This window comes from Acipenser ruthenus, chromosome 7, assembly GCF_902713425.1.
Source record: "Acipenser ruthenus chromosome 7, fAciRut3.2 maternal haplotype, whole genome shotgun sequence".
NCBI classification, from domain to species: Eukaryota; Metazoa; Chordata; class Actinopteri; order Acipenseriformes; family Acipenseridae; genus Acipenser; species Acipenser ruthenus.
In genome coordinates, this window is record NC_081195.1 from 26,591,863 (window position 1) to 26,609,465 (window position 17,603).

Below are 17,603 nucleotides of genomic sequence, written 5' to 3' on the forward strand. Positions count from 1 at the left end.
CCTGCTTTCTGTAAAGCTGTTTTTGGCAGAGGCATTTAATCAGTGTTGTTGTATTCCTGACATGATGAGGCTGAATTAGGAACTTCTTCACAATGTATTGAAACAGTTATGTAAGATTTCTATACAAAGATGCACATGATGTAACTTGTATCTCATCGGAGAGTCACAGCAGAGGATGATCCACCCACTCATTCCATTGGTTTAGCACCAAGCCATGCCCACACTAAGTAAAGAGTACTTTAAGGCCTTTAAGCTACACATACAGTGTGGATTCTTTTTTTTCCATTCTTACATAGAAAGTAATACAATTCTGTGTTATTGTATTTGTGTTATACAGCAAACTCACTCATCGTTAGATCAGCTGAACCATTAAGACCACTCAAACAGCGTGTGCATGTGTACTGACATCTGCCAAATGCCTCCCTCCCAGTTGGGATGCAAAATCTCAAGGGATGAGCAGAAACAAACAATCAGACAAAAAACAAAGCCTGAACTGCTGTTCTACCACACACTAGTGGAATGCCCACAGATGTGTCGACTGGCTTCATTCCCTGGTTGTGTAATGACACCGTTGTGCTGCTTTGCACTGAAGCGTGAGTAGAGTTTGCTTTTCTTTTACTAGATACTCTTTAATGCTGCTGTTTTTATTAGTGTTCGGTGGTTCATTTGTTTTTTTCTTTCTTTTCATTCTTTATATTGGGTCATTCCAGCACGAGTGCTTAATGATACTTTACACAAATCCATATTTGATTGATAAAATGGTGCCAGGCAGGTGGTGTGTGCATTGCAAAAGAAGCAGATGGTAAAAATGCCCTTTTGAAAGGGGCAACCTTGACAAACAATGTTCTAATCTTAAAGCATGTTTGGAGAGTTCTCCTGAGATATAAATTTGGTTTCAGGTTGAGTAACTCCAGATGGCAACTTGAGCTGGAATGACCCTATTAAAAAACCAGGAGACCCTTGGAAAGGAGATGTTCATTCTCAATGGGGTTTTCCTGGTAGAATACTTGTATGCAGACCAAGTACGATAGCGAGAGGTTGCTAAGGGCGGCTGGGGTCCCGGTGGATATCTCAAGACTGGGGCTCTGACTTCACCTCAGGAGGCCTGTGTTCAGATTTACCAAACCAGTGGAGTTCTGCCAGTCCCAGTTGCTAAACACTGTACGTGAACCAACCCCCACTATGCAATGTCTTGTGTATGAAATGTTGCTAAAAATATTCAAATCATCATAATATATATATATATAATATATATTAACAGCACTGCCAGATTTTTCTTCATAACATGCCTAAGAAAAAATATACGTGGGTACCATTGCTGTTATTGAGTCACTGTCTTCTAGGAACCTACAAACTACCATTGATTTAGTGCAGTTATGATTTCTATTGGTGCCTTGAGCTGTAACACTAATACAATGCATATGTCTTACTGATTGAGGAGTGTGTGACATGGAGGAGACACTAGCACTAAAAAGAACACCATCATGTCAATTAAAACATTTCTAACAGTTTTGTCTGGCAGGAATGTTGCCACGCCCTGCGTCTTGTTCTCCTACTGAAGTGACTAACACACGTCATTTGAGCTTAGCATGTGTCTCTCGTATGTTGGCATCTACAATATTAATATTTTGTCAGCTGTGCTTTTCTCAAGACACTATTTATTTATGTGCTTTTTTGTTCTTTCTTTTTTTTTTTATTTACAGGACTTTCTCTCTTAAACCGTGGGTTAGCAGCTTGACAATGAGACCCAAGGATTAAAGGGTTAATAGCATTGTGAGAAATACAACAAAGAACTTTGGGGTGAATGAGTCCGAGGCAGAAGCATGCAAACGGAGGGCAGTAGGAGAGACTGCAGTCCTGGATATTGTGTTTTGCAGCTGCTGTTTCTTCAACACAATCAGTTCTTCACATTCCTTGAAAGCAGAGCACGTTGAGGGGGCATTTAAACAGAGATGAGTGGCACTTTCTCGGCACTAGCAGAGCTTTTGAATTCATGCGGACTATGACCAGTTATCGAGCTGTTCAGAATGACCTCATGGTGGGCCCAGTGTTAGGAGGGTGTGTGGAGATTTCGGGGGGCGATTACTGCCCGCCGCATTTCCGGAATGGAAACGCTCCCCAGATGCAACATGACGCTGGACTGCCCCGTCTCAGCAGTGGCACTCCGGCCGTGCCCAAAATGGGGGTGCGTGCCCGGATTAAAGACTGGCCTCCCAGGAGAGAGCTCTCCAAAGAGTCAGTTCTGTCCAGTCCCTTACATGAAGCGGACCAGGGGTCGCAGGTGTGTCCGGGACCTCGCTCCCCACAGCCACAACGGACAGAGTCCTTCGGGGGGACCCCTCGTCCGGAGGGTTTAGGGGTCGCCAGAGGATCCCCCGGTGCCGCTCTAAAGATGTGGAGTTTCAGGATGGCTGGCCGCGTTCCCCTGGCAAACGATTTGCCCCTCTGTGGAATCGGAAGTAACAGTGAGATCACTCTTAGTGAGCATGACACAGAGGCTCCTGAGCCTGCCAGGGGGACCAAGCACATGGCGACAGGAATGCCTTTGTTCAGAGAGTACGGCAGCACCTCCTCCATCGACGTGCAGGGAATCTCAGAGCAGAGCTTCTTCGAGATGCTCAATGAATTCCGCCAGGAACTGCCAGACCAGCGGAGTGCTGCGCCGGACAAACTCCACGAGCTTCTGAGGGCAGACGCCAGTGCAGCAAACTCCAGCCTCAATCTTAGCAGCACTGCCTCCAAAACTGACCTGAGGAACGGGCAACCTAAAGAGGAGGCCAGGCCACTGCAGAAGACAGAGCTGCGAGCGGGCGAGGAAGAAAAGCGGGAAGTCTGATGGGAGTGGCAGCACAGATTCCTCAATCTTCAGGAAACTGCTTAGCCGTGGTGAGACGGACACACCAGGCAAGGCTGGCTTCGACCAGGAAGAAGGCAGGATCCAGGAGCCCACGTGCAAACCCTGGGTGTGCCCAAAAAGCTTTGCCCACTATGACGTGCAGAGCATCCTCTTTGACGTGCTTTCAAGTGGCAGCAAACCGCGACTATGTGGCTCAGAGGAAGAATACCACAACAGGAGCCTCGGCCTGCTTCAGCTACTTCCCTGGCTGTCACCAGAGCTCTTGGGCTAGGGGGCCTGGAGCCCACCTTCATGAGCACAGAGGACTTGAACTATAAGGAGAACCTGGAGCCTGATCTGGGGGACTGTCAAAGCAACAACCTCCTGCTCAGCTGCCCTCACTTCCGAAACGAGATCGGCGGGGCGGGGGAACGCAACGTCAGCTTTTTGAAGTCGTCGGCAGGATTCTCCGGAAGAGGCGAAGGAGGCTTCATCGAGCCGTCTGTCAACATGCACTGCACCAATGCCAGCATCTCCATGCTGGAGATTCCCAGCGAGCTGCAGAGCTGCCGGCTGGAGCGGCTGAAGCACTACAGCATGGAGCACGTGACATGGTGAGCGCAGTACTACCAGGGCTACTTCCACAGCAAGGGTAAGAGCACATAGGGGTGCAGTACTACCAGGGCTACTTCCACAGCAAGGGTAAGAGCACATAGGGGTGCAGTACTACCAGGGCTACTTCCACAGCAAGGGTAAGAGCACATGGGGGTGCGGTACTACCAGGGCTACTTCCACAGCAAGGGTAGGAGCACATGGGGGTGCGGTACTGCTATACTACTATGGTGTGATTGTATGGGAGGAATAAGAAACGGGAACCAAGTTTTAGTTTGTCTTAAGGAAGTGGTCCATTATCAAGAGAGATTACAGCAGGGTCAGTACATGCAACCTCCTGAACAGATAAATCCTTCAAATTGGTTAGGAATGTATGTTTCACAGTAGCACTGTACAGTGGCCTTATTAATCAGAGTGGTCACAATATAGCTAAAGCAGCCTCCAAGACTATAACTGAAAAGGAAAATTTACATTTGCTAAGGAAACTTGGAGCCGTTCAAAACTACCTGAATCATTACCATAAGAATAGGAACGAAAGAAAATGTACAAACGAAGAATCCATTAGGCCCACCAGTGCTTGTCCGGTTCCTCAGTATTTAACATTAGTAGGTGACCTATTCCAAACCCTCACAGTGTGTAAAGTGTCCATTCCCTCAAGTCAAACTTCAATGTATACATTAATTTCTAGGTTTTTATTAATGGTTTATCAGTTATCCAGTTGTAAATGTACATGCATATGTTAACTCCCCTAACTTAAGTGGAAAACATACTGCACAAGGGCCTCTATAGTCCATTAGTATTGAAATGCATAGGCTTCATGAAGTTTGGAGTTGTTTTTTGCTAAAAAGAAAATGCCCATTCCTCATCTTGTCTGCAGTACAGTGTGATAAATTGCTTTATTTTTTCACCCAGCTCATCAGTGGCTCTTATTGTTTTCAGAGCATTTTAACTATTTTGGAACGGATGAGAAGCTGGGTCCAGTAGCTATCAGCAATAAGAGGGAGAAACTGGAGGATACGAAAGGAGCACAAGGACCAGTATCAATACCGGCTCATCTTCAGAACTAGCGAGGTGAGAGAGGATACATATCCCAGATCAATACCGGCTCATCTTCAGAACTAGCGAGGTGAGAGAGGATACATATCCCAGATCAATACCGGCTCATCTTCAGAAACTAGCGAGGTGAGAGAGGATACATATCCCACATCAATACCAGCTCATCTTCAGAACTAGCAAGGTGAGAGAGGATACATATCCCAGATCAATACCGGCTCATCTTCAGAACTAGCGAGGTGAGAGAGGATACATATCCCAGATCAATACCGGCTCATCTTCAGAACTAGCGAGGTGAGAGAGGATACATATCCCAGATCAATACCGGCTCATCTTCAGAACTAGCGAGGTGAGAGAGGACACACGTCCCAGATGAGATGCATTTGGAGGCTCTGTCCAGACACTTTACATTTTTAACTGTGTCTTCAGGTAGTGTTATTTGTGGGTGTCAGAGAGTGAATCATGGCTATATAAATATGTAATGAATTCAGCGTGGTTGAGCTAATGAAGGCAGTATCAATCTTACAGGGCTAGAATCATACAGGGACTGAGGGACCACACAGAAACTTTCCCCCGGAAAGAAACATAAACCCTGTCACTGTATATCTGAGGGGCTCAGTTCATTTCAGACTTGTGTGGAATGCAATATTGAAGGTAGTTCCTGATGCTGCTGCTAATACCGTGGCAGGGTGTGTTGTTATTCCAATAAACCCAGGGTATTACCCGAGCCCAGTCTTACACACTCACTCTTTTGTTAGTTTGGAAAATTGTGGTTCAACACCACTGAGAGGTCAGGCCAATTAAAACTACACATTTCCTTTTAAAAGAAAGATCCTTAACGTGACTGCTTAGGTCTTAGCATGCAGTTGCAAGTGCAATCTGGAGGCAGTGGGTAATTCAGTAAGTTTAGCAAGTATCTGGGGACAAAAGGGATTTTAAACTGCTTTGTGGAAAGCCAAAGGTAACGAGTTGTTCAGTTTTTAATTGAATGTTCTGTTTTGTTAGGATTGAGTCACAAAGTTATAAAGCTGTGTTGTTAACCTCACACATCTCCAATTCGATTGCGAATGCAGCTGCCTCTATTCCACACAGTAACCTTAAAATCTTAAAAACGTCTTCATTTTCCAGCACCCAAGTATGATGCAGTAGTACACGATTAAAGTTAGGGGGCCTGTTTGGAGCTGTCTGCAAAATTGCTAGACATGTCCCCGTCTTGCTGACCGTATGTCACAGATGTGTGGAGTGAAGCAAACAGTTATTGTGCACTAGAGCAGCCATTTTGAAAAGAGCTTTGAAACATACTTTAAAGTGATAAGTGTAAAAAAGTTGTCCGGATGCTAATGATGTAAAGAAAAATGACAGGTACTTTATTTAAACAGTTGTAGCGACACGTGGAGACGTGTAAAGCTATATTTCTCGGAACCCCACTACTTACTCTTTAAATAAAACACATAAATAAATTATTTATTATTATTATTATTATTATTATTATTATTATTATTTCTTTCTTAGACGCCCTTACCCAGGGCAACTTACAGTTGTATACAAAAAATAACATATCAAGAATTACAGTACAATTAAGAGCAAGATACAAAATACAGTGACTTCAGTCCTAACATTTCTGACAGGATAGTAGAAATGGTAGTTCCTTAAATATCCAGTAACAAATGGTTTCCAAGACACTGTTTCCAAGACACTGTGCTTTGGGACCGTTGGGGTGACCTGTCTCTGTGCTTTCCAGCTGCTGACTCTTCGAGGGGCGATCCTAGAGGACGCTGTGCCCTCCACCTCGAAGCATGGCACGGTGCGGGGGCTGCCCCTCAAAGATGTGCTGGAGTACGTCATCCCTGAGCTCAGCACCCCCTGCCTGCGGCTGGCACTCAGCACCCCCAAAGTGACGGAGCAGCTGCTGAAACTCGACGAGCAAGGGGGTGAGGGGCACCTGGAGTCTGCACTGTACACGAAAATCTATTAGCAAAGAATAAATCAACTGAATGATAACGAAACAAGGAGTGAAGACGTGAATGCAGCTGTCAGCTTTAATTAGAGGTGTTCTAGCTAATGAAATGATCAAGTAAACTGTACCTGCCATGCTCATCCGTTTGCTATATATAGTCTTCATTTTAAAACATTTACACTATTATGCTGGTTTAAAGAAAGTTCTCAGTTTGCTTGCCTTAAGATCATGTCACCTTGGCTTTGGATTCAAAGCATGTTGGTTAAGGACAGGAATGCGGCGCTGAGTTTCTTTCTCCAGGTGAAAAGACCTCTGACAACTTTCTTTAGCCTTGATCTCATTTTTTTTAAATGCAAATACATGTTTGTACAGTGCTCCTTTATATCGCTATAGTGGAGAGCCATAGTTGAAAGACTGAGCTCTTAGTGTTCTGCCTTATAACGGTTATGAAAGTGCTCCTGTAATGGCATTGTGCTACCTGCACATAAAATTGCATTTATTCTAATAGCTATAACCTTTTGCTGTAATTGTAGCTAACAAAACAATTCCATGAATCTTAGCCATTTTGCTCTTGCATGAGCTACTCTACACAGGTCTCAAGTGCGCAATTTGTTAATAAATGCATGCTACTACACACATGCATTTTCATTGAAAAACATGATCCCTGGTACTATTTCAGCTTAGTGGAAGCTCTCTGTATCTGTGCCTTATTCTTGGGTTATCTGTTTGTTCTTGCAGTCCCAGGCTCATTTCACCTCAGCAGAGTCTTCTGGGTGAAAGCATGCAACTGAAACATATCAGTCAGTAGGGAAAGCAAGTGGTTGGTTATTGACAGGAAGGAAGTCAGTGAAGGGCTGCAAAATCATTTCACTGTCCAGGTCAAATTGCCTAGCAAAACAGTAAAAGTATGGCTTGTAAATAGAAATTCCTTTAAGTGTAGCACCAGATATAAGTACAGTGCTCCCTCGCGATAAGGCTCTCATGTTATAACGCGCCTTGGATATAACGCTCCTACATCATGTCCCCCAATTCCCTATACTAGTGATTCATGCAATATTTCTACAATAAATACAGTACCGGTGTTGTTCAAACTATAAACAACTTCTCAGTCTAACTTCCGTTTCTGTCTCTCCCTTTTGATACAGTATCTGAACTGAAGAAAAGCTGCGCTGGCACTTTATAACAGACATCTTATTCAGCATTTATTTTATATCGCTTCAGTCCCCGCTCTGGCAGCCAAACCTGGGGCGAGCCCATTCCCTCTTCCCCTCGCCCGACCCGCTCTCCTTCTCACACTTGGTTTGCTTGTCCATCGCTTCGAACTGAACTCCCGACCGCCGTTTAGCCAGGCTATTTATAGTTTAAAAACTGCTAATTAAAATGATCCACGAGTGGGAATGTTACCCTTTTTTTTTTTTTGTAAATAATATAGCATTGATTACATGGTGCTTTATGCATGGTTAATTCATGGAAAGTTACATTTTTGCTTCACTATATGTGCATTATAGAGAGGGAGTTATTTTATTTTGTATTTTAGTCAGATGTGTGTTTTGTGGCCCTCCCCCCCCCCCGTTTATAACACTCTTTGGTTAGAGTGCTCATATTGTGTGTCCCCCGAGACCCACGTTATAGCGAGGGAGCAACTGTAGTTAAAATGAAAATACATGTGTTTCTTTCAAAACTGCACACTTGAGATCATATTGGGAATGGATGTGCATGGTGGAGACAGTGTATGGTACTATTTTGTTAGCTGCAGTTGCTATAAGAGTGCCAGACTGGGCTCTTCTGACGGTTGTCTGTGGGTTACAGCTCAGTAAGAAGCACAAAGTGGGGATCCTGTTCTGCAAAGCCGCTCAGAGCACAGAGGAGGAGATGTACAACAACGAGGAGGCAAGTCCTGGCTTCGAGGATTTCCTGTCCCTGCTGGGGGAGAAGGTGTGCCTGAAGGGCTTCCCCAAGTACGCTGCCCAGCTGGATACCAAGAGTGAGTGCATCCCTCCCACTCCCCTGCTGTTATTAAACACCTGGGCTTCACTTTCCATTAGTCATGCTGTGCACAGCCCTGGCTCAGAGGCATTTTAACCCATTGAATCCTGCCCCTGAAGCTGTGTCTCTTAAAGTACATGTTGCTAACAAAACAATCCAGTAAATCTTAACTAATGTGTATTGCCATCATTTCGTAGGTCTGCCTAAATGAAAAGCCCACACATTACAGGAAAGGTGCATTTTTAATGGCAGTTTATTTGAAGCTGTTGGAGAAGAATATTTATCGAACGCTCCTTGCAGATACTTCAGTGCTGTACTTCCAGTCAACTTCATAAAGTCACATGAAGGAAAAACAGTGATTGGCACTCAAATATGAGTCAATGCGTCCGGCTTCTGACAGTGTGAGTTCTTTTAAAGAAGATAAATGACAAACATCTATTTCAGTGCACTCAGGCAGAGTCATTGTCTTCTGAAATGTTCAGAATTGTTTTCCTGCGAGGGCTCAAACTCTTAGACGTTCACCAGTTTTATTATTTACAAATGCTATAAAAAAATATAATTAAAAATCCAACACGCGTTGGACCTAATGTGTGCTTCTTTCATATAAGAAACTGATATCTAGAAGCGATGCTAATACTAATTAGATGAGATTTACTGTGAATTATTTTGTTCGCTATATGTACTTTGGTTACCAGGAAGTCGGGTACAGCACTGGACTGAAAACAGGCCCTCATAGGAAGCTGTTGCTTTTAATGTCTAACAAAGAAAACAAAGGCTAAAAATCTTTCCAGTGTAGGAATTTCATGTAAAATTTGCAAAATTAAAAAACACTTTTAGTTCATTTGAAAGTAAACTGTGGTGTATTTACAAACTAGACATGTCTTCTGAGAGGCCACAGGGGTGTATTGACTGAAACAGGACATTAAATGCAAAGTGATTCTAAACAAAAGGAATATATTTGTTCGGATATTTTATTTAACAATTTTCAAATGCTGTTTGAAATGCATATATATTTGTGTTTTTTTTTTTTAGCGGATTCGACTGGGACTCACTCGCTGTACACGTCCTATCAGGGTTACGAGATCATGTTTCACGTCTCGACAATGCTTCCGTACACGCCAAACAACCGTCAGCAGGTACGCACAGGGGAATCTCTTGAGATTGTACACTAAAGCAGCACTGTGTGTCCTGCTTCTGAATCACTAAACTCTCTGAATAGCTCTGGGGCTGTGAACTAGAACCAAATGAATAGGTGCAGTCAGCTAATCAAATATCACACAGGTAACAATCAGTGCATTAGAACACTCTCGATCTTTCAAAAGCAAGAAGCAAATATAATGTACAAAATCCTTCAAATACAACTGAAAGCATGCATGTGCATATTAGTGTACACAGTAATACAGTGTAGGCATTGAAAACTACTAAAAGAAACCTTATTCATTCAATGATAAGTGTTTCTTTCGCAACGTCTTAAGACATATATCATTGCTTCTTTTAGTATTTCTAGTGTTTAATAGGTATGGTTTATATATGCATGGAGAGCATGCAAAAATGTTATGTGAGCCTTTCAATATACAACTGAGAAATGCCTATGCTGGTAAAATAATCCATGTGTGAGGCTTGGGGCACCAGGGCTAGTCATCCAGCTGTCAGTGTGAGGCTCATAAAATAAAAGTCATGGTAATCTGTAATTGATTAATCACTGCACTGTTGTATCTCTAGATGCTGAGCAATATACAATACGATAGTGTAGAGAGCACTCCTGTGTCTAAATCAGTAGCTTCTGGCTAATTTACGCTTGGATTCCTCACTCCCTCACCCATATTAAATAGGAGGTGTTTCCCAGCCGTATTAGCTGTGAACTCATGCCAGTGAGTAATGCTGCAGCATGTCATATTTGATTACCCAAAGTACTGCAAGTATAGTTGAAATGCAACGTTTCAGGGAGCTATGCAAAGAAGTGTGACGTCCAGGGTAAATGTCACACATTTTTTGCTTTGCTTTCATCAGCTTGCAATTGTTTGAATCAGATCGCAGCGTAGTCTTCTTTGTTCATGACTGAATAGATTCAATTCTTTTAGCCTGTCTGCATACGACATGCCTTTTAAACCCAGGATAATCTTGGTTGCTCTTAATGATTCCAGAAGTTAGTTTGAGCCCTCTTGACAAAACTGTTAGGACTGTTTTAAATGATTTTTTTTGTTTATTTAAACCCAGCTTACATTTCACAAAACCATATATATATATATATATATAGCACTTTTCTCAAAGTCACAATTCACAGAATGACAGTCATTGAGCCTTTCATTCGCTTGTATTTTACATCAAGCGAGTGTCACATTGTTACCTGAAGCTTAGCATGACCTTTCCTTATCTGAACTGTAAAAGGAATTGCTGTCTCTGTCTGCAGATCTCCTGCTCAGATGAAAGCCGTGTGCTCTCCTCACAGGCTTGTCGTGTGGATCAGAGTGTTTTATAGACTTCGTGTTTGTCTGTTACTTGTCATGGTGTCCTGCTGGTTTCTCCATCTGAATGTTGTTGCACACTGCTTTGTAACTAAGTGGTCTTATTTTTTCCATGTGTCGGCCCACTTGTGCAATTTTGCACATTTTTCCTACTTTGCATCCATTGTGTTAATGTGAGCGCCATCTTCAAACAAAGAACACTAGTCTTCATTATCATCTTACAGAGCCTTGTCCATTGCGACAGTAATGCAGGACAGTAGAGGTAGCTCCAGCTGTGAGAATGTAACAAATCTACAGTGTTCGATTCCCCAACTTTCACGACTCACGTTAGGCATCTTGACACCGGAGGACCCCCTACCCATTCCCAAACCCAATGTGACATTTTGCTCTCCATGCATCCCTCCCCTTTCCTTCTATAACGGTACACACTGTTAGCATGGGCATTGCAATTGAAGATCGTAGCTGTACGATTCAGCTCATAAGACTAAGGGGTGATATGATCAATCTGTAACTAGCCAGAATTCCCTGGTACTGGGTTCTCGAGTGGCGCATCCGGTAAAGGCACTCTGTGTGAAGTGCAGGATGTGCCCTATAGCCTGGAGATCGCCAGTTCGGGTCCAGGCTATTCCACTGCCGACCGTAGACGGGAGCTCCCAGGGGGCAGCGCACAATTGGCCGAGCGTCGCCCGGGGGGAGGGAGGGTCAGGTCGGCCAGGGTGTCCTCGGCTCACTGCGCACCAGCGACCCCTGTAGACTGGCCGGGCGCCTGCGGGCCTGCCTGTAAGTTACCCAGAGCTGTGTGGTCCTCCGACTATGTACCTCTGAGGTGGCTACATGGCGGGCCTTCAGAGTGAAAAGGAGCTGACGGCTGATGGCACACGTTTCGGAGGATGCGGGTGTCCATCTTCGTCTCTCGCGGGGGGTGGCAGCGGTGAGTCGAGTTGAAATAAAAATAATAAATATAAATAAATAATAAATAATAAAATAAAAACAGGCTTTCCAAATTGGGGAGAAAATGAGAAAAATAATTGCAGATTCCAAATTAAAACAACAAAAAAAAAAGAATTCCCTGGTATTATAAAATGTTAGGGATAAGGTTATCCAATAGTCATGTCTAACACTACTGAGTGCAAAATAATTCAAACTGCGATTTGAAAGTGTATGTTTTTAAGCTGAAATTGGCTCATCATTTAGAAGGCACTCCACTGCAGATGTTGAGTAATGTAACTCCTATACATTCCTGGCTGCATGTGAAGATCTGGTGAGCGTCACAGCTGCAGATTTCAGGAAGACTTTGTCACAGTATGACTTGATCCACTCTGCATACTGTCTGGGGCTAGCTTGCATGCTGTAGGCTTTGGTTGCTAACCTGCTATTAATAGCCGTCTCTTAGTGTCGCCCTGTGCTTGTTTGAGGCTGCTGTGCTAATGAGAGAGGGGATTCAGCTGAGGCACAATGAGAAATGGCATAGCTGTCATCCATCCTCAATCATCAAACATTCATAAACCAGACTGTCAGCTGCACTAATCACTTGTTTTCGTGAACAAAATCATACGTGTCCCTTCTGTTTTCCCTGTAGTCAGTGAAATTGAAACGGAGAGCTCAGCCTCTTATTGCAGTGCTGCAACACCACCAAACAACTTTGACAAGGACAGATCACATGCTGTTTGTATAGTCCATTAGCCTTTACAAATAAGAAGTCATCCTAAATACATATTAGTACAGTAGGTATTCCCATATTAAAAGGGCCAGATAAAACGGATGGGCTAGTACTGTATCACACACTCTTTTAAATATGTAGATCTGGATGATGATAATAGTTCAGCTTCAGTATGTTCTGTTTCCTGAGGATGTTTGTTTCCATAGCTTTGTTCCTTTCTTTTAAAAGGTTATTTAGTAAATGAAAGATACTGTAAATGGCACAGTTGGCTGATGCTCTAACCTTTCACTAATATTGAAATTAGTTTATTGCAAATTTTGGGGTTGATTCAGCTTAGTAACTTATGTTTAGTAAATATTAAGAATATAAGAACAGAAAATGTACGAACAAGAGCAGACCGTTCAGTCCATCTAAGCTCCTCTGGTTCCTAACTGCTGATTTATCTCGAAAGTGGTCAAGTTGGGTTTTAAAAGACCCCAGTGGTTCTGCCTCAACAACATGATGACAGGAGGCAGCCCCTTCCATCCCCTCATCTCTGTGTGAACAAGTGTCTCCTACCCTCTAAGTCTATCTCCACTTCATTTCCAACTGTGTTCTCTGGTAATGGTGTATGTACTGTGCTTACATTTTTGGTTAACTTAACTCCTTTTTAAGATTTAAAAAATACTTCAATCATGTCCCTCCCTAATTTGTTCTTTGATCTAGGCTATACTCTACATAAATAAAGTCCATAGATTTAACAGAACAATCCTAATAAATCTTATCCAATATGTACAGTGCCTTTTATATATGAGGGTGTTCCAAAGAGTGTTTATTTTTCACATTCATTGGCCAGCTTTTTAAGGTGACTTAATAAGCTGGCCAAGATTTTAATTCAGAGCTCGTCACAGCAACACCATGTTTAAGCCATAATATATATATATATATATATATATATATATATATATATATATATATATATATATATATACATGTTAATATTATATAACTAGTCTCACATGACATAGGTAAAACTTTGGGTTCTGAAATTAAACTTCACTTTTTTCAAGTTCAGTTTTTTAGGAAATTAAATGGAGCACCCTTGTTTTGTATTTCAGCTCCTCCGTAAAAGGCACATAGGAAACGACATTGTCACGATCATCTTCCAGGAGCCCGATGCACTGCCTTTCACCCCCCAGAACATCCGCTCCCACTTCCAGCACGTGTTTGTCATCGTCCGAGTGCACAGCCCTTGCACAGAGAACGTCTGCTACAGGTGGGGCCATCTCCAAACTTCTCTAAACTAAATACTCTATGAACGTTCATGGAATTATGTTATGAGGATGGCTGTAAACAACCCACTCTTCCCCAATCGCTGCTCATTATGGAAATAACGACAGTACTGTGTGTCCTCTATTTATCTGATTTAAAAATACTGCACTTTTCCTTTTTTTTTTCCCCGCAGTGTGGCGGTAACAAGATCAAAAGATGTGCCTCCGTTTGGACCCCTGATCCCATGTGGAGTGACGTTCCGCCGTTCCGAGGTATTCCGGGACTTCCTGCTGGCCAAGGTGATTAACGCTGAGAACGCAGCGCACAAGTCGGAGAAGTTCCACACCATGGCGACTCGCACGCGCCAGGAGTACCTCAAAGACCTGGCAGAGAACTGCGTCTCCAACACCCCCATCGACTCAACGGGGAAGTTCAACCTCATCTCTCTGACCTCCAAGAAGAAAGAGAAGACCCGGGCGCGTGAGGGTGCGGAGCTGGGCAGTCTGGCCGCCATCACTTGGCGCGTCTCCTCTCAGGACTTCAGCCGCGCGGAGGAGATCGACTGCACCCTGGGCATCTCCAACGAGTTTGTGGTGCTGATCGACCAGGACACCAAGGAGGTGGTCTTCAACTGCTTCTGCGGAGACGTCATCGGCTGGACCCCTGATCGACTCGCCATCAAGATCTTCTACGGCCGCGGAGACCACATCTTCATCAGGGTGCCCGAAGACAGAGCAGAGGACATCAGGGAGATGGTGCAGAGGCTCAAGGTGAGAAGGCTTTTTCATAACCAAACCAAACTCATGTAAAACCATTTCAGGAACAAGAGAACGTAAGGAAATTCATGAATGTGTGTAACACATTTGGCCCATCTGTTCTTGTTTGGGTTTTTAGTGGTTGGTTTATCTCAAAAACATTGTTAGTTCTTAAAGGATCCCAATGATTCATCATCAGAAACATGGTGAGGTAACCAATTCCATACCCTCACCACTCTCTGTGTGAAGAACCCAAACCAATACTTTAAGTGCAGCACAGAAACCAAGACCAGAGGTCACAGCTGGAGATTAAATGGAGATAGACTTAGAACAGATGAGACACTTCTTCACACAGAACGTCATCAGGATATGGAATAGGTTGCCTAATTGCTATGCTGTTGATGCTGAATCACTTGGATCCTTTAAAAAGTTTTGAGATCAGTGAGCTACTAGGAACCGGACAAGCACTGATGGGCTGAAAGACCTCCTCTAGTTAGTAGACTGTACATTCTCATGTTGCTACAATTGTACATTCTCATGTTGCTGTGATTGTGCGTGCTCATGTTGCTGTGATTGTACGTGCTCATGTTGCTGTGATTGTACGTGCTCATGTTGCTGTGATTGTGCGTGCTCATGTTGCTGTGATTGTACGTGCTCATGTTGCTGTGATTGTACGTGCTCATGTTGCTGTGATTGTACGTTCTCATGTTGCTGTGATTGTACGTTCTCATGTTGCTGTGATTGTGCGTGCTCATGTTGCTGTGATTGTTTGTGTACGTTCTCATGTTGCTGTGATTGTTTGTGTATGTTCTCATGTTGCTGTGATTGTACGTGCTCATGTTGCTGTGATTGTACGTTCTCATGTTGCTGTGATTGTACGTGCTCATGTTGCTGTGATTGTGCGTGCTCATGTTGCTGTGATTGTACATTCTCATGTTGCTGTGATTGTACGTTCTCATGTTGCTGTGATTGTACGTGCTCATGTTGCTGTGATTGTACGTTCTCATGTTGCTGTGATTGTACGTTCTCATGTTGCTGTGATTGTACGTTCTCATGTTGCTGTGATTGTACGTGCTCATGTTGCTGTGATTGTTTGTGTACGTTCTCATGGTGCTGTGATTGTGCGTGCTCATGTTGCTGTGATTGTTTGTGTATGTTCTCATGTTGCTGTGATTGTACGTGCTCATGTTGCTGTGATTGTACGTTCTCATGTTGCTGTGATTGTACGTGCTCATGTTGCTGTGATTGTGCGTGCTCATGTTGCTGTGATTGTGCGTGCTCATGTTGCTGTGATTGTACATTCTCATGTTGCTGTGATTGTGCGTGCTCATGTTGCTGTGATTGTACGTTCTCATGTTGCTGTGATTGTTTGTGTACGTGCTCATGTTGCTGTGATTGTACGTGCTCATGTTGCTGTGATTGTACATTCTCATGTTGCTGTGATTGTACGTTCTCATGTTGCTGTGATTGTACGTGCTCATGTTGCTGTGATTGTGCGTGCTCATGTTGCTGTGATTGTGCGTGCTCATGTTGCTGTGATTGTGCGTGCTCATGTTGCTGTGATTGTGCGTGCTCATGTTGCTGTGATTGTACGTGCTCATGTTGCTGTGATTGTACGTTCTCATGTTGCTGTGATTGTACGTTCTCATGTTGCTGTGATTGTACGTTCTCATGTTGCTGTGATTGTACGTGCTCATGTTGCTGTGATTGTGCGTGCTCATGTTGCTGTGATTGTGCGTGCTCATGTTGCTGTGATTGTACGTTCTCATGTTGCTGTGATTGTACGTGCTCATGTTGCTGTGATTGTGCGTGCTCATGTTGCTGTGATTGTGCGTGCTCATGTTGCTGTGATTGTGCGTGCTCATGTTGCTGTGATTGTGCGTGCTCATGTTGCTGTGATTGTACGTTCTCATGTTGCTGTGATTGTACGTTCTCATGTTGCTGTGATTGTACGTGCTCATGTTGCTGTGATTGTACGTGCTCATGTTGCTGTGATTGTGCGTGCTCATGTTGCTGTGATTGTGCGTGCTCATGTTGCTGTGATTGTACGTTCTCATGTTGCTGTGATTGTTTGTGTACATGCTCATGTTGCTGTGATTGTTTGTGTACGTGCTCATGTTGCTGTGATTGTACGTGCTCATGTTGCTGTGATTGTACATTCTCATGTTGCTGTGATTGTGTGTGCTCATGTTGCTGTGATTGTACGTTCTCATGTTGCTGTGATTGTACGTGCTCATGTTGCTGTGATTGTACGTTCTCATGTTGCTGTGATTGTACGTTCTCATGTTGCTGTGATTGTGCGTGCTCATGTTGCTGTGATTGTACGTTCTCATGTTGCTGTGATTGTTTGTGTACGTGCTCATGTTGCTGTGATTGTACGTGCTCATGTTGCTGTGATTGTACATTCTCATGTTGCTGTGATTGTGTGTGCTCATGTTGCTGTGATTGTACGTGCTCATGTTGCTGTGATTGTACGTTCTCATGTTGCTGTGATTGTACGTTCTCATGTTGCTGTGATTGTACGTGCTCATGTTGCTGTGATTGTACGTTCTCATGTTGCTGTGATTGTACGTGCTCATGTTGCTGTGATTGTACGTTCTCATGTTGCTGTGATTGTTTGTGTACGTTCTCATGTTGCTGTGATTGTACGTGCTCATGTTGCTGTGATTGTACGTTCTCATGTTGCTGTGATTGTACGTTCTCATGTTGCTGTGATTGTACGTTCTCATGTTGCTGTGATAGTACGTGCTCATGTTGCTGTGATTGTGCGTGCTCATGTTGCTGTGATTGTACGTTCTCATGTTGCTGTGATTGTACGTGCTCATGTTGCTGTGATTGTACGTGCTCGTGTTGCTGTGATTGTACGTTCTCATGTTGCTGTGATTGTACGTGCTCGTGTTGCTGTGATTGTACGTGCTCATGTTGCTGTGATTGTACGTTCTCATGTTGCTGTGATTGTACGTGCTCATGTTGCTGTGATTGTTTGTGTACGTTCTCATGTTGCTGTGATTGTTTGTGTACGTTCTCA

General features: G+C 43.6%; 1 protein-coding gene across 1 annotated transcript in view; it reads left to right on the forward strand.

Annotated features, from left to right (window-relative positions):
• LOC117415563 (signal-induced proliferation-associated 1-like protein 3) overlaps window positions 1-17,603 on the forward strand; it is a 125,335-nt gene that overhangs the window by 62,486 nt on the left and 45,246 nt on the right. Inside the window, 14 exon segments of the mRNA XM_059026718.1 lie at window positions 1,704-2,326; window positions 2,329-2,457; window positions 2,459-2,799; window positions 2,801-3,017; window positions 3,019-3,083; window positions 3,085-3,488; window positions 4,388-4,464; window positions 4,466-4,519; window positions 6,243-6,432; window positions 7,365-7,368; window positions 8,273-8,442; window positions 9,477-9,580; window positions 13,667-13,824; window positions 14,014-14,590. Coding sequence (XP_058882701.1) covers window positions 1,994-2,326; window positions 2,329-2,457; window positions 2,459-2,799; window positions 2,801-3,017; window positions 3,019-3,083; window positions 3,085-3,488; window positions 4,388-4,464; window positions 4,466-4,519; window positions 6,243-6,432; window positions 7,365-7,368; window positions 8,273-8,442; window positions 9,477-9,580; window positions 13,667-13,824; window positions 14,014-14,590 — 2,823 coding nt within the window. The 5' untranslated portion in view covers window positions 1,704-1,993.